The sequence below is a fragment of the Sminthopsis crassicaudata genome, chromosome 2 (assembly GCF_048593235.1).
Source record: "Sminthopsis crassicaudata isolate SCR6 chromosome 2, ASM4859323v1, whole genome shotgun sequence".
NCBI lineage: Eukaryota > Metazoa > Chordata > Mammalia > Dasyuromorphia > Dasyuridae > Sminthopsis > Sminthopsis crassicaudata.
In genome coordinates, this window is record NC_133618.1 from 350,222,063 (window position 1) to 350,240,077 (window position 18,015).

General features: G+C 37.4%; 1 protein-coding gene across 6 annotated transcripts in view; it reads right to left on the reverse strand.

Moving 5' to 3' along the window:
* Window positions 1-14,444: 14,444 nt before the first annotated feature.
* The window catches only part of SAMD4A (sterile alpha motif domain containing 4A), a 353,526-nt gene continuing 349,955 nt past the window's right edge, over window positions 14,445-18,015 (reverse strand). For 4 of the 6 annotated variants that reach the window (XR_012486563.1, XR_012486558.1, XR_012486556.1 and 1 more), the window contains one exon: window positions 14,445-14,593. Coding sequence is in view for 2 of the 6 variants with exons in the window: in XM_074290775.1 (XP_074146876.1) it covers window positions 14,568-14,593 (26 nt within the window). In the remaining 4 variants the exon portion in view is untranslated. Of the gene's footprint in view, window positions 14,594-16,337; window positions 16,730-18,015 lie in introns of those variants that run through there. The other 2 variants (XR_012486553.1, XM_074290766.1) reach the window with 1 other exon arrangement.

Sequence of the window (18,015 nt, forward strand, 5' to 3'; positions counted from 1 at the left end):
AAGAAGTGACATAATAAAAACAGAAGATTTGAGAGGACATAGATTCTCTAATGGTTTGAAATGGGAAAAGAGAAGAGAGGATAAAAGGAATACATTATTGTAGAAAGGAAGAAGAAGAGGGTAGAACTTCTTATCGTCTCATAACTGGGGTATGTGAGAAAAAGAATATATAACAGAGAGAAAGGGGTAAGTAAGGAAAGAAAGCAGATGAGTCTTATTCTTCTGTAAGGAAGACTGAACATAGTTTTGGGGTTGAAATCCATCAAACTCAATAGGGAAATAAGAATATCAAGAGGGAGGAAAATATCAGGGAGTGGCTAGCCATAAGCAAAACAAACTTCTGAATACTAAAAGGGAATTAAGTGAGGAGGAAAGAAGAAAATTAGAATCTAAGAGTTATTTCTTTCAATAAAGAAAAGGCTAAGCAAATTATGACATAAAGATGTAATGGGATATTATTATACCATGAGAAATTGCCAAAGAGAATTTCAGAGACTATTGGATAATATGAACAGAGTAAAGTGAGCAGAATCAGGTAAGCAATTTACTAACAAGGACAACATTGTAGAGAAAAACAATTTTGAATAGCTTGTGAACTTTGATCAATGCAATGACTATCCATGTAGTCATTGTATCCATGTATCCAAAGTACCTGTGATGAATTCATTGTACAGAGAAATATATGTTTTTAGATATAGACATCTATGGATTTGTTTTAATTGACTATGCTTATTTGTTAAAAATAGATGTTTTTGGGGAGTGGGATAGGGTGAGAGTAAGAGTTTTGTTTTTAATTCAGTATAGGGCATTGGAGGAATATTGAACTGATGTACAACAGGGCATTGAAATGCTTTAAAATATGAACTCATTATTTCCCCCCAAAACTATTCCTTATTCCTAAATTCCTTATGAATATTAAGGATACCACCATCTTCCCAATCCCCTAGGCTTATGACTTTAAGTTGACTTTACTCTCACTATTACCCACCAATAGTCAACTTGTTGCTAAGGCCTATTGAAATTACTTTCATAACACCTCTCATATACACCCTTTTTCTCCTTTGACATTGATACTATTCTGTTATAGACCTTCATCCTATGGCTAGACTATTCCAGTTAGTCCTCTGCTATAAATCTATTCCTATTCCCATTTATTCTCTCCTCAGCTGTCAAAATGACCTTCTTAAATAAAAAGATCTGACCATGTAACCACCACCTCATCCCTATCCTCTCAACACACACACAATAAATTCCAATCATGCCTTCTCACCTCTAGGATCAAATACAAAGTCATTTGGCATTCAAAGCCCTTCATAACCTGCTGCTGCTACTTTCCAATCTTCTCACATACTTTCCCACAAATTCTATGTTTCAGTGACTCTGGTCTCCTTGTTATTACTCCAAAAATCCACTATGTCTTTTTTTTTTTTTTTTTAAATTTATAAAGCTTTTTGTTTTCAAAACTCATGCAAAGATCGTTTTCAACATTTAGCCTTGCAAAATCTTGTATTCCAAAATATTTTTTCTCCCTCCCTTTTCCTTACCTTTTCCCCTAGACAATAAATAATCCAATATATGTTAAACATGTGCCATTCTTCTATACATATTTCCCCATTTATCATGCTTCACAAGAGAAATCAGATCACAAAAGGAAAAAATGAGAAAGACAACAAAATGCAAGGGAACAACAAAAAAGTGAACTCAGTTCCTAGAGTTCTTTCTCTGGGTGCCAATGGCTCTCTTCATCACAAGACCATTGGAACTGGCCTGAATCACCTCACTGTTGAAAAAAACCACATCCAGTAGAACTGATCATCACATAATATTCTTGTTGCTGTGTGCAATGCTCTCTTGGTTCTACTCACTTCATTTAGCTTCAGTTCATGTAATCTCTCCAGGCCTTTCTGAAATTATCCTGCTGATCATTTCTGTTTTTTTTTTTTTCTTAGTGAATTTATTTTTATTTTTTATTTTTTTATTTTTGCTGAGGCAATTGGGGTTAAGTGACTTGCCTAGGATCACACAGCTAGGAAGTGTTAAGTGTCTGAGGCCACATTTGAACTCAGGTGCTCCTGACTTCAGGGCTGGTGCTCTATCCACTGTGCCACCTAGCTGCCTCCATCACTAGAGATTTTCAAGCCAAGACTGGATGATTATCAGTCTATTTTAGGGGAATACTTTCTCTTTTTAAAAGCTGAGCTTGGACTGGCTAGCCTCTGGATTATCTTATGTGTGGATCAGTGACTCTTACTGAAATTAAAATCAGTCTCTTAAAAAAAAAAAAAAAAAAGCAAAAAGGGATTTATTAAGATCTTGAGAGAAAGGACAACTCCTAAGAGACAAGGTGTCAGTAGAGGAGCAAAGCACAAACTGCAAAACACAAGATTATAAAGATCAGATGACTCCCCCTTTCCCCCCTTGCATCTTGACTTTTTCTCTGTGGGAGAGAGATTGTCTGGAGGGGAGTTCAGGCTCACACCCTAAACATAGAAATCTATCCCCAAAACAATAATTAATATTCTTATTTTAATAAACTCTTAAATTTTTCCTAGAGAATTGTTATACAAGCAGATATCAGTGGAAGAGAGAATCTGATACCTGAATTTCTAAAGCTATCATCACCTTTAAAAGAAGTATTTAAATGCTAATTAAGAGGTGATGGGAATCAGGAGGGGAAATGTTTGTCCAAGGCAATTGGACACCTGCAGCTTTTAGCTATAAAAACTTGTTACTGCAAAGTCTCAATTAGGGCATAGTTTCAAGGCCATATTCCCATTAGGGGTCTTCACTCAGTGTGTCCCTTACATCTTATAACTGAAAATTTCTGAAAATTAGATTCAATAATTTTGAAGGAACTGGCAAGGAGGGAGGGTCTGCTAAACTTCATTTTGATGTAAATTGTGTCCTTTGAGGAGGCCCTGAAACTATGTCCCCTTTAATCTGTGAAAGAAGGGTGATTCCAGGTCTCAAGCTATCCCCTGGGAAAAGCACATCTTTCCCAGACTACACCCTTTCCAAGTTAAGTGGTCTCATTCAATTGGAGACCTCGCCCAGGGACATAATCACTACCCTCTATTGGAATGCCTTAAACAGCTCCCAGTGGTTCAAACTCTCAGTTAAGTGATCTCATTCAATTGGAGATCTTGGTCTGATAGTCCTTTAATGAGTGGCTCAAACTGCCCCCCCCACCCCCTGCAACCTCCAGCCCAAAGTGTACCCAGTATAACCTATAACAATATAACCTATTTTTGCCCACTGCTGAAGATGTTTTCTCCTCAGTCTAACCCACCTTTACTATATAGACTCCCTGTCCACTAAGAAGACTGAGTTCCTAGTAAGTTGACTTCTTAGGGGAAATAAGATTCCTTTTGCCACAGATTTTGGGTTTGCGAATTCTTTTGCATAGGACCTGCCTCTCTGACCAGAAGGTATCTCCAACTCCAATTGTTGCACCTCATCATTTTCATGCTTTAAATAGTCTTTGTACAAAATAAAACAAAATTAAATAATTTCCAACTTAATCACAAACTTTTTTTCCTGTTTAGTTAAAAGCAGAAAATAATGCCATCAAATCAACCTAATGACCTAAAAATTTCATTTAGTTTAAAGGACAAAGAGATCTGCTAAATACTACATTGTCATGGCAATTTCTTTATTCACTTTATTTTTTTAAAAATTCTAACAACCTCTAATTTTGAGAATTTCTAGGTACAATAATTGGTTTATTTCACCAATTAATACATCTATTTATATTTTTTAAAGTTTTAAATAAATATTTTGTTTCAGGTTCATTTTAAGTATTCTCAAAATTTTAAAATCTTTTGAATTTAAATGTATACATTTTTAAAAGTTCTGGCTCATACACACCAGGTTCAATCCTGGGAACCTATCAAACAGAAGTTTTTATTTTGGGTTCATTTCTGCCAGCTGGATTTTACTCTGGAAATAATATTAGTCATGATTATGACTTAAGAGTATATAAGAAAAATCTACCAACATTTATTTAGTGGCTATTGTCAAGTACTCTGCTAGGTGCTAATGATAAAAATGTTGAGATAATAGGCATATGTTGTGGTATGTCTTCAAAAGTATTCAGGCTCAGACTATTTGCAACCTAAGCAAAGATATTTATTTGGACATTTGTTTGGAGTAACACAACCAGTGTACTCTCCTCTTTCAGAGAGGCAGCCATGTTGGAGGATGGCTCATTTATAAGACAGGAGGGCTTCTGATTGTCTGATGGAAAGATGGCAAGCCACAAGACAAAAAGACAATTCAATGCACATACAATTTCCCAGGGAGCATCTGGCAAGCCACTACTGCAGAAGAAAAAGGACTCTAGATGCATGGGTATGGAGTGAAAATTGGTTATGAGCACATATTTTGGGAAAGTTCCATCTTGGGTGCTATGGCCAACATTCTGTTTAAGCTGTATATCCATTGGTCAACTAACTTTTCTTTGGAGAGTGAATGTTTATCACTCTCAGCAGAAAGCTTCTGCTTATATCATTATTTTCCCCTTAAAAAATAGGAACCCAAATCCATTGGGGTAAGAAGGGAAGGTCATTTCTTCTGTAATTACTTAAGCTGATAAGGGTTGTAGAGATGTCCTGCTTCAGTGGGTCCTTCCCTTAGGAAGGGAGATGATTTAAATAAAGCTTATGCAGAGTCCAAGGGAAATTCCAATGGGCATAGACTATGGACCTAGAGAATATAAACCTAGCGAGCAGATCCAAGAACATGGACCAAATATCAACAGCAATAAGACAATGAGGAAAGGGGTTAGGAGTGGTGACAAGAGGGTTTAAAACCCAGGAACTCCAGCTCAGTGATCTAGAGGCTGCAAACTTCATCCAGCCATTGGTCCTTATCCAGGGTGTTAATGACATGGTATCTAGATTTTAGTCAGACATTGCTTCCATTGAGCTGCTGACTATTGACTCTGTTTCTCTGAAAGCATCCATGCAAGGATGGTCCAAAGACACAGTAAACCTAAGAATGAAACTTTACAAAGAATATTTAGGGTCCAAAGTCTCACTAATTGCAGTAGGTTTGGGCATAATTATTATCAATATAAAATTATTATTATAATAAATTGGTTTATAAATGAAAATTTAGTAGCCTTCTAAAACCACAGAAAAAGATTTTTGTAATTTTTTAAACAAATATTTCTTCCTAAAATATTTCCCCCTTTTAAAAAAACAAACAACTTTGAAAATTTATCCTAATTATAAAAGGAATACTTACTAAACATTTACAAAACAAATTAGTTGGGGATCTCGAAAATGACAGATATCTTTCTTTTTCAACCTTAAAGCAAAAATAAATCTTTAAAATTGGAATTTATCAAAACTAATTGGTATTTAATATCTTTAAATAACATAAATCCAAGTACTCTAACAAGACAAATTCCTATTCATTACAAAATTCCTAGTTACCACCTTCCTTTAGTTGAAAGTGTTTATCAAAAGTTTTTATAAGCCAAAAAAAAAAAAATGTAACCAATTAAATTAGCTTTATTACAATAACAAGGTTTAGAGATTTTGCAAGGGTGAATGTTGAAAACTATATGCATATGTTTTAAAAATAAAAAGCTTAAAAAAATTTTTAAAAAATGGAATAACACCCCTCCAAAAAAAAAATCCAATAATAAGATATGCTTTTTCTTCCCTTTCTCTTTAAACATATCACTAGAAATCAAGAAAAATATATTCTAGAATCCCACTTAGATAATGACTGTAATAGTTCACTTAAAGCTCTAGGAAAAAAAAAAAAAGCTCCAAATTAACATATATCCCTCTTTAAAGGTATTTTGTGCTCATCCCTTAAAACAAAATTAATCCTCAATAGTGAACTTTGTTAAGGGTTGCTTTTCAAGATGTATATCATACATATGCATATATAAATATACATATCCTCCACAATTGATGATACATAACCTTAAATGAAACCCACCCTACATTATAAATAGGTTTGAAAATTTCATTTCCATTTTGTGTTCTATTTATTCAGCAGGAATTCAATAACACAGAAAACTCTTGTTTAAGACTGATAGGAATTTATGACTGAATGGTTCTAAGAATCCTTATAGGTTTACAAAGGAGATTTTCTTTATGTGGTACTAGTTGTCCTTTTTAAATACCTATGTAAATACTTGATTAAAACAATTACTCCAAATAGTTAACCATCTCATACTCATAATTTTACCAAATTACACAATATAAAAATTTAGAAATATTTATAATTTAATTTCTTTAGTATTATATTTTACACAAAGGTTATTTATTCCAAGTATTATGGGATTCACTATTTTCAGTTAATCTATTGTTGAAGATTCTAAAATGACATTATATATTAGGAGAAGCTTGAAACACATGTTGTCTTCCATTTTGATTCCTTCTAACCCTCTATAACTATTGATTTTTAAATCAAGCCATACAGTTTTCATTCTCAATGTTTCTTTTTAAAACAAAGTCAAACTTCCTCACATCCCCTATTATGAGGGGAAGAAATGGCACAGCATGTCTCTGACTGATAGACACACCAAGGGGAAAAAATGGGACCAAAAGTGGCTCCATCCATCCCCTCCTGGAAGAACAGACAGGCTGGGAAACACTACTACCAGGATACAGAAAGAATCCAGATTTCTCAGTTAGGGTATCAGACACTTAGTCAGACCATTGTGACAGGCAAACCGTGAACCTTCAGGGACATTATACCAAACTACAACATCCGTTGAGGATGCCGAAATATTAATTAAGGAACTGGGATTACAGGACTGGAGGAGAGGGTCAGAAAGACTCATGGAAGCAGTCATAACACAGCTTCCTATGCCTTGGAGATTCCCGAGGGTGATTGTAAGTTGTTCCCAGGAATAGGTAGATTGAGAAGTGGTCCTGGGAACTGAGTCTGCCAAGGAAATTCCAACAAATAAGGGGATTCAGAGTTAAAGCAGAGCTAACAATCATGGTCCAGCTGGGGATTTGTGGAGTTCAAATATAGTGCATTACTGGCAGTAAATAGCGAATGGAGTGGGGACCAAAGGATTTAGGGGAGGCTATCAATTAGAACTGATGGGTCAAGAAGGGTAGGGGGATTTTGGACCAGGGCAAGGTCTGGTGCTGCCGAGGATGGCATTGGCTGAATAGGATCAAGCAGGACTGATGTGCTAGGAGAGACTAGTAGGGCAGTCAGAGGTTCCATGGGGCCCTTTTCGGGGGGGAGGGTGGATCTCTACATTGAATTAGGAGGTTGTGGCTGAATTGAAAACTGTTACCTGCCCAGGATCAAAGGGTTAACCTTCGGGACCTCTCCCACTTCTGGTGGGACAGTTGCTGGATAATTAGGATGATGTGGGGGGTTCTGCAGGTTGGTCTGGGTCTGCTGATCAAAGGTTTGAATGGTCAACTTAAAGGAGTTGTCCCCTGGGAGTGGGCACCACCTGGCATCAAGGCACTGGAGAATCTATGGGGGAATCTAAAGTAGAAGCAGGGAGTCAGGGTGGGATCTACTGTCATAGAGGTTCTAAACCTGAATAGTAGGTGGTAGAAAGAGACCTCTCTCCAGGTCATTTCCCATGTGGGCTTTGGGGTGTGTGGGTTTCCTGAAGCCTTTGAAAGCAGAGAGAGGAGGAGGAGAACTAAGGAAAGTCCCATGGTATGGCACTGAAATTACAGTTCTGGAGAAAGGGGGAAGAGCCCTTAGGGAATGATGTTGCCTCTATACAGACAAATAGGGCAATCGCAAACAATATAACAAAGCAGTGAATACAAGGATTAATCCTCCCAGGATTTTCCCACCCATGGTCTTTCAAAGATTTAGGGGAAATCAAGGACCAGAGGAGCTGATCAGTCTCAGTTTCAGGGGATCTTCACAAATTTTTGCTTTCCATTCAGTGGTAACTGCTGGCTTCAGTCTGCAGTAGTGAATCCAGGTGGGGATGGACTCAACCTTTACAGTGGTAGGCATGGTGAGGATCACAATATGAGGTCCTTTCCACCTGAATTCTAGGCTGGAGGTAGAAAATTTCTTTAGCAGAACTGCATCACCAGTCTGGAATGGATGAGCAGTCTCAGTAATAGGGACAGGAAGAACCTCTCAACTAGGTGTGATATGTCTTTCTGGGTTTTCTGCAGGGCCTATAGAAACTTGATAAGGGAAGAGTTAGAGACTTCAGCAATTAAGTCTTCTCTAACCAAGTATAGAATAGGTGGTGATCTCCCAAACAAAATTTCAAAGGGAGAAAAACCTAATCTGTTGGGGATGTATCTACTTCTAAGTAATGCTAATGGTAGCAGTGAGACCCAGGAGTCTTGGGTCTTTAAGATAAGCTTTGTAAGGAACTCCTTAAGTATTCTATTCATTCTTTCCACTTGCCCAGAGCTCTGCAATCTATATGCACAATGAAGTTTCCACTTTATTTCCAGTGCCTTGCTAATGCCTTATGATATTTTTGCAACAAAGACAGAGGCCATTATCAGACCCTATGGCTACTGGAAGATCAAAGCAGGGCATTAATTCATTTAATATCTTTTTGACCACTGTGAGAGCCATTTCATTTTGTGTGGGGAAAGCCTCTGTCCACTCTGAGAAGGTATCTACAAAAACTAACAGGTATTTGTACCCAGTTGTTGATGGCTGTATCTTAGTATAATCTACTTCCCTCCCTCCCCTGAGATATTTCCCTTAAGCCAGATTCCCATATGAGTCTCTTTAATTCTTTTTATATTTACTCTGGTGCATGTGTTACATCTATAAATATAACTTCTGATCAATTGGCTGACATCCTTTATGCAATTATCTGCTCAATAACTGATGCATTTTCTTTTCACCCAAATGAATGAAATCATGCAAGTCCTTCATCAGCATTCTGCTTAATGCTTTTGGAATAAAAAATTTTGTCCTGTATGTACCACCAGGGACCCTACCTCTTTCCTCTGTTCTGAGAAGCAAAGTAATCTTCTGAAGGTGTAATGTCCGGGCTAGCTCTCTGGAGCATCTCAGGATCAACCCAAATCCTTGGTCTTAGTGGAGGAGTGAAGGAGGCAGGATGGCCACCATGAGGCTAGTCAAAGATGGAGTCTGAAGTCTGGAATCTGGAGTCTGGCATCTTCTCTTGGTGCACAAGAGTCCTCTGAGAGAGTCCTCTGTGTCTGTAGCTGAGAGCAACTTCTGTGTCTGGGGCTAAGAGAATTTTTGATGTGCCTCAGTATGATTATGTCACTACAACACACTGAGCATGCTCCCATTACATCACTATCATATTAAGTATATGTTTAGAGAACCATTATTCACACTGAGTAGGTACTTAGCTATAAGCACCATGCTGTCCTTAATTCAAGTACACCTTTTCAGAGTTATGACCCTCTACATTTCCCCCTTTCTTTTGTTTTAGAATACAGGCGGTCACAACCTGCCTGGCTTCTCAGGAATGGAGATGAGAACACCAAAGGGAAATGGGGAATCAAATCAGATATTTTTAAGCAGTTTTCCCCTGGGCTGAAGGTATGCATAAATCCAGCAGCATGGGAGATATTACACAAGCACATAGTAATAATTTGGGAAGAAGAAGGATATATAAATAATAATCACACATACACCTCCTTCAGCAGCCAAGAGATAGTCCAAAACCAATCTATTGTCCATCACTTCACATGTCAGGGAATCCAATAATTCCTGCAGATTTTGAAGTCCTGTAATAGTAGTGGTAGCCAGATTTGAGAACAGAGCCCAAATAAGAGACCTTGAGAAGGCAGAGCTGAGCCTTCTTAGCAGATACCCTGTAATCTGTAACAATTTTACCAGTAGCACCTTGTGTAAGGATAGATTTTGGAGATAGTGGACCTAGAGGTTTTGTTAGAGCAGAGTGAGTGGCTCCAGTATCACCCAGAAACGTGACATGCTGATCCCCAATTTGTAAACATACCCTAGGTCCTCCAGGGTTTAGAGAAAGAGAAAGAGAACCAGGTCCTTCTCAGTCTGCCCCCTCAAGAGAAAGGACATTCTTGGGTCAATTCTGGACTGGACATTCTTTTTCCAATAGTCCATTTCCTTGCAATAGGTACACTGCTCTGAGCCTAATGACTGCTGTGTATGGGGGTGCCAGGCAGAACCTTTAGAGAAGTTGTTTGATTCTCTCATGGCTGCCATGACTGCTTTGGTGTACTGTTTACCTGCTTCCTTAGCTGGTATATCTTGGGTATTAAAAACTTTCAGAGCTATCTCAACTAGTTGAGATGTATTCATGTCCTCAAATCCTTCCTGCTTCTGTAGCTTCCTATGTATATCTGGGGCAAACTGATTAATAAATGCAATATTCACAGATTTATATGCATCAGGGGATTCTTCCAGACCTTGAACAATTTCAGAAAGCTTTGTCATGTTAATAGCCTTCCTGAGCCCACCATTTCCCTTAGAGGCAGAACAGGTTTTGGCTGGACAGATCCCAAAGCATTGTATGAAACTTGCCTGTGGTACAAGAAGGCAAGACAGACAGAGGAGATGAAGGGAAAAGCAGAGTGGGAAACAGTATGAGAAACAGGAGAGGCATGAGGCAATGGGGCAGGAGCCAGTACTTCCATGCTGCCTTTATGAAGTCCCTGTGTGCAGAGAGGAGGAGAAAAAGAGATTGGGAAGTGGAAGGGAGTGACATCTCCTGACAAAGGAGATGGTGCTTTCAGCATTTTTCAAATGAGACTCAAAAGGTTTGAGTCCTTCAGGTGACAATTGAAGTGGAGGTGTGGAGTTCCAGGCAATTAGTGGATACAGACTTGAACCCAGATACGTGGGCAGGGAGAGGGGGAGGATTATCTAAGGGATTTTCAGAAGAGTCCTGTAGGACTTTCTTCTCAGGTTTTGCTTGAGCAACCAGCAATCTACAACCTTTTTTGTCTGTCCTCCTGGACTGCATGACCAAAATGCAAATGCCATTTTTCATGGTCACAGCCCTCAGCTAGGAAGGGGTGGGAGTAGAACATAACTTGCAGCCAGATATCAATATAGGGATATTGATCTGGATGGCCAGGTTCATCAGTAACTATCTGGTGCAATGCTTGTGCTAGCTTTGTCTCTATCATATGTGCCTTCTGGTGGCCATCCCACCTCAAAGGAAGACCATTACTTTTGGCAAACAGTTTTAGTTTATCCTTTTTCCATATTATTCCATAATCATGATGTTTAAATGTTTCAGAGAAATGATTAAGAAGATAATCAAGTGGGGTTCCTGCCTTTGAAGCAGAATTTCCTATGATAAAGTGGCTGAGTTGACAGATAGCCTTATACCACTAGTGGAGAATTTCTAATATCTTTGAACACTGCTTTTTTTCTGACAGAATAGCCAAACCTTTTCTGTCCCTTAATGACCAATTGCCAAATTTCCCAATCACAATTCTTAAAATATAACAGAGCTCTTTAATCAACAAAACAGGTATACAAGTCACAAACATAGACTGTACAATTACAACATTTAGCAAGATATTTAACACATACATACTAGGGGTACTCGGGAAACCTCAGGTATGCCCCTGAGGGAAGTTTTACTCTTCCCTCCCAGAAATACAGACAGAACCTTTTAAACAGGCTTCCAAAATCCAGTTTGGTATGTTTTTCTCCCTTCACTGAGAATGCCCAGAGGTAACCAGATCCAGAACCAGATGATGCCAGAGCATCCAGCCAGATTTATTGTCCAAATAATATTCAAACCAGATATATCTTAAAAGATTCTCAAAACAGAGTATCATCCAGCGTCCTGTTTGTTAAGTCCAAGCTAGCTCCCTGGAGGCCTCAAGATCAGCTAGAGTCAGGATAAGTAAAAGTCCTTGGTCTTTAGGGGGAGAAGTTAAAGCAGCAGGCAAACTGCCAGGAGTTTTGCCAAAGATCTCTTCTTGATTCTAGAGTCCAGAACCTTCATCTTTCTCCTCCTCCTCCTGCCACCAAGTGAGTCTCTGGCCTCTGTCACCCCACCCTCTAATCCTTGCCAATCATTATCTTAACCCCAAACATTGAGCCGGCACCAATGGTGAGAAGGGCCATTTTTCTAAACGTATACTAATAGAGTCATTGTCTTATATTGCATAGATAATAAGCCTTAAATGTTTGGTTGTCTGATTCAAGCATACCTTTTAAGAGTTTCAGTCCTTTACACCTGTTGATACTCTACCCAGAAATTAATGCCCATTGGCATCTTATTTTTCTGAGAATCCAGATGCTAGCAAACAGACAGAACAAGTAAACAGATCAAATTGTGTCCTAAGACACCCAGACTTACTCTCTTGTAGCCAAAATGGAGGTATTCATGATGAGCCTTGTTGCAGCTGAAGACTGCTGTCCTTCGTGGGAATTCTGGAACAAATTAGGGCTAACCTCTCCAACAAAGAGCCTAGACCTCAGTCGCTCCAAGGCTCTAGGCAGAGACCCAAAGGTCTCTAATCTTTAATCCTGCTCTCAATTCTGATATCTTGTGGGGAGCCTCCAAAATATAATGCTGGAGAAACTGAGGCAAGATAGAGATTAGAAAGTTTTAATATCTTATTTATTGGAGAGATTAATTGACTGGATCAGACTCGCAAATCAAAGTATCCAGTATCAAATGTGAGATTCCAGAACTTCTTTATAGGACTTTAGTGGTAAGGGAGAACAAAGACAGAAAGGGGGGGGGGAGGCAGAATGAGCACTGGATATTCTGATAAGTTGGGAAGGTTTGGAGCCATGATGTCTAAAATAGAAGATCTTCTCCTTATCTGAGGTTAAACATTTATAATTTATAACCTTGAAGTAGGGTTAGCCCCAAGTTATAGCAGTCCTAATAGTCCGAGGTGGGCATGGGGTTTGCAACGAGGGGGACTAAGGCAGAACAATTCAAGGAAATTCAAGGAAAATTCTGGATGAGGTAGAACAATTAGGGAAACTGAGGTAGAACAATCAAAGGAAACTGACATTTACATTTACATTTAACATTACAAGACACAGAACTTTATTTTATGCAGTTTTAAATACCTGATGTCTGATATAATGGGGGGAGATTGGGTGGCCGAGACAGTTCTCAAGATTTAAACTTAATCTACAACTTTAACACTGAGATTTAATGAAAAATTAATCTAACTTTGGAGTAACAAAAAACCTGTTAGTATTCCCTCATGAACCTTTACTATCTTCAGGTCTAGATTTTTATCAGTTTAAAGCTGCAAGTTAAAGCCTTATCACAGAAAACAAAACAAAACAAAACTTCACTAATTCTACTAATTCCTTCCTGGGAGTTTCATGCAGTTTTTTTTTTTTTTTTTTTTTTTTAAGGTCCTGGAGGCCAGTTTTTTGTTTTTGTTTTGTTTTTTCCCCCTAATTCTGCAAAAGAAATCCTCATGCAAAATTCCATAGCATGGAAGGGGATTATTTCATTATGCCATAAACCCAGGAAAACCTTAAGCCACTCATCTTCCCACATAGCATCCTGTAGGGAGGAGAGGAGACACAAGATTTTCAAACTGAGTGTCCCCCATCTAGAGAGAACTTGTTGAGTGCTAGTGATGAGGTCCTGAGTAACTAGGTGGGCTTGGCAGAAAAAGCCTGAAGTACTGATAACATTACTCCCTGAGACAAGCACTAATGGGAATCAGTTGAACCTTGTAGTCTCACTCTCTTACCTTACCTTACCTTACCTTACCTTACCTTACCTTACCTTACCTTACCTTACCTTACCTTCCAGTCAGAAATTCAAGTTAGGTCAGGCCTTTAAGGTTAAATTTCTTCTATAAATCTGTCCATGGACTATGTCATCTTTGCCTTTTGGGTTAAGCCTCCTATGGCACTCTGCCTCATGGTGTCTTTCTTCTCCCCTTCCCCCTGCCTCATGGTATCTTTTTCCTTACTAAATTCCTCCATGAATTTAGCCTGTCAGTTAAGGGCATACTGTCACCTTATGAAATATACTCTTTCTCCTGGTTAATTGTGAATTCCACCGATGAAAATTGTCTTTTCTGTTACTTGTTAAAACCTCTTTGGTGTCTAACCATATGCTCAACTTTTATTTCATATTTACCATTCCTGATGTCTAGTGTATCTCTTCATTTTGTCTGTAACCGCTTCTCATAAGTAAGTCGACCTTTTGCCAAAGAGAATGGTCATTGAGAATTCTTCACATGACTGCACCCCAACAGCTGATGCCTGAATTTATCTCAATATTTGGTGCCATACCTCAAACTCATCATTTTGAACTAGGAATTGAACATATCATTTAGTGCTGAAATTGTTCTCCTAAAACACATCACTAGGATTCAGAAAACTTCTTGCTACCTTTTCCAATTGACTACTAAAGTGTGCCTGCTGCAAGGCTTATCTTGAGTTGGAGAGTATCAAAATCAAAAGAGTTTTCCTGTTTGGGTCAACAAAATGTTGAGGTAACTTGCATGTGTTTCAGTGTCATCTTCAAAATAATTCAGGCTCAGACAGTCTCTAATGCAAAGGTGTTTATTTGGGTATTTGGGATAAGGGACTCACTGGATCTCCTTCAGGGAGGCAGCAGCCCAGCCGGAATGGAGAATTGTTCTTCATAGGGTAGGAGGGCTTTTGATCAATTAGTGGAAAGGTGGCAAGTCACAAGCTTGAAAGACAAGAGAATTCAGTGAGAATGAGTATGAAGTGAAGATTGGTTATATGCAGATGTCATTTTGGGGAAAGTCCCTACTATCATTCTATGACCAATATCCTGTTTAAGTTACATACCTATTGGTCAGCTTGCTTCCCCGGAGAACTGTATGTTTATCACTAACAGCCAAAAACCTCTGCTTATCTCATCACAAAGATTTAAAAATAAAATAATTCCTGCCCTCATAGAGCTTACATTTTATTAGGTGGAGAGAAAAATGCCCAAAGACAATAAAGAAAATAATTACCAAGTAATTAAACTTATAACAGAGAAGCAGAGCACCAGCTATTGGAGGGATTATGGAAGGTTTTTTACAGAAATTAGTACTTAAATTTGGTGTCAAAGGAAATAAGAGATTCTATGAAGTGTAAATGAAGACAGAGTCCAAAGTGAAAAGGATGGAGAGAAAACCAGTTTGTCATTTTTGTGTTGTACAAAAAGGGGAATAGTGTGTAATGTGGCTAGAAGGATAGATTGGAGTCAAGTTTTGAAGACCTTCAAAAGCTAAACAATATAAACAAGTATACTTCACTGAAATATACACCAACAAAGTATGATACACTTTTAAGTTTAATTACTAACATTTCCCCATCACTTTAAGGCATCAACAAATCAATAAGCACATCTCTACATATCAAAGCATTTATTGACTTGCAGAAAATGTAGAAAATACAAAAGTCTCTTAGGAGCCCATAAATAGATATCCCCATTTTTCCTCCTTCCTCCCCCTCCAAAAAACCCCCAACAACACTGAAGGGATTCGTAGACCATAAGCAAATAAAGAAAACACATAAACCATTCAATAATTCTGTTTAAAAATAATTGACCTCAGAGTTGCCAGGGGGCAATGTCCTCACATTCCACAGAATACATAGCTTTTCTTTTGGATCCTACAAAGTCTTATCACAAACTCATAAAGTCACCTATCATTTGGATTCTCCTTATAGGCAAATATACTTTGGAATTGTAAAATAGACAAATCACCTTTCTATCAAATCTTTGTAAAAATAATTTAACTTGTGTGGATGGGAGGTATAGAGGGGAAAAGATTTTTTATTTCTACATTTCATGACTTCAGTGATTATTATTCTTCTACCTTCAGAGTCCTCATGGAAAAATCCTTTTCTTTCTCCAAAAAGCATGTTTGAGAATTTCCTTTCTCTAGAAAACCTGATCATTGAATTTTTAAACATGAAATCATTCTCAAAACAACTCCTAAGGCTAATGCAGCCAAAGAAATATATTTGCTCTGACATATAATAATATGGATAATATAATAATATAATATAATAATATATACATATTATTATATATACATATAATATATATAATATACATATACATACATACATAATACATATAATAATTGGAGGAGCTGAATCATACTAATCTTGAAAGTTTTTCTATAAATAAAACCATAAGAAGATACAACTAAGTAATGGCTCAGAAAATACTCTTTGGAGAGGCAATGAAAGGATTTGATTTGCAGTGATTTTGTATTATTTTATTTTACAGTATATATGGCCATGTACTAAAACCACCAGGAAATAATTGCTGTTTATATGCCAACATACATATATATATATGAAATGAGAAAAGCCAAGGACTTAAAGAATATAATCTATTTGCCTCTAAATCATGAATACAGAAGGAATATATTAAGTAGGTTCTAAACATGATGAACACACAATAACAGAATGAAAGATGAAGAGATTTTATTTTAAGAAACAGGGAAAACTTTTTTATTCAAGTGAGAGTTATCTCTGAATCTGATGTCTGTTTACAGTCAGACCATGGTCACATAGCTAGTAACTATCTGAATTTTTTTTTTTTACCTTATTTTTAAAATTAATTTTTTAATTATAACACTTTTTTTTTGACAGTACATATGCATGGGTATTTTTTACAATATTATCCCTTGCACTCACTTCTGTTCCAAATTTTCCCCTCCTTCCCTCCACCCCCTCCCCTAGATGGCAGGCAGTCCCATACATGTTAAATGTGTTATAGGATATCCTAGATACAATATATGTGTGCAGAACCAAATTTCTTGTTCCTCAGGAAGAATTGAATTCAGAAGTTAAAAATAACCTGGGAAGAAAAACAAAAATACAGTTTACACTCATTTCCCAGTGTTCCTTCTCTGGGTATAGTTGATTCTGTCCATCATTGATCAATTGGAACTGAACTGGTTCTTCTCTTTGTCAAGGATATCCACTTCCATCAGAATATATCCTCTTACAGTATTTTTATTGAAGTATATAATGATCTCCTGGTTCTGCTCATTTCACTCAGCATCAATTCATGTAAGTCTCTCCAAGCCTCTCTGTATTCATCCTGCTGGCCATTTCTTACAGAACATTCTTCCATAACCTTCATATACTATAATTTACCCAACCATTCTCCAATTGATGGGCATCCATTCATTTTCCAATTTCTAGCCTCTACAAAAAGGACTGCCAGAAACATTTTGGCACATACAGGTCCCTTTCCCTTCTTTAGTATTTCTTTGGGATATAAGCCCAGTAGCAGCACTGCTGGATCAAAGGGTATGCACAGTTTGATAACTTTTGGGGCATAATTCCGGATTGCTCTCCAGAATGGTTGGATTCTTTCACAACTCCACCAACAGTGCATCAGTGTCCCAGTTTTCCCACATTCCCTCCAACATTCATCATTATTTTTTCCTGTCATCTTGGCCAATCTGGAACTGCCTGAATTTTAAAAAGCAATTTTCAAGACTTGAGAACATTTTCAACAATGAGAAAAAGGTGTGAGAATTTTGATGCCCCTACTCAATTTAATCAGTGTATTTACTTAGTTTATTGTGATTTAATGTGATTATATTAGTAAGTTATGACAGAATTGTTAGATTTAGTTAAGACTGTTAAATTTGTATAGGTTGTTGTATAGTTAGAATTAATTATGTATTATTATATTATTCATATTTGGGTTAGGGTATAGATTTATACTTAGGTCTATATTAACTTGTATTAGAGGTAGGTTATGGGTATTAGTATCACCCATTCACTTCCAACTCCTTCTACAAGTGTCCTATGAGAGCTGTGCTTGAAATTTTACAATTTTGTCCTAGAATATTGCAAGCAGGTGGAAAACTCTTCTGAACTGGACTGTGGATGCCTGAGAATGCTGCTGACAAAGTAGTAATGATTGATACATTTTTCTTGATCAAATATGGGAGTTCCTTCTTTTAGTCAAATGTATGAGTTTCTCACTTTTAGACCTAACCAATCATAAATTATATTGTCTTATTCTATTTTTAGTGATCTTTCAATTTCTATAAAAAGAACCTGAGTTCAAGTAGAGTGATCCTTGACCATGAGGAAGTCTTGGATCCAATTGCTTAAGGAACGCTG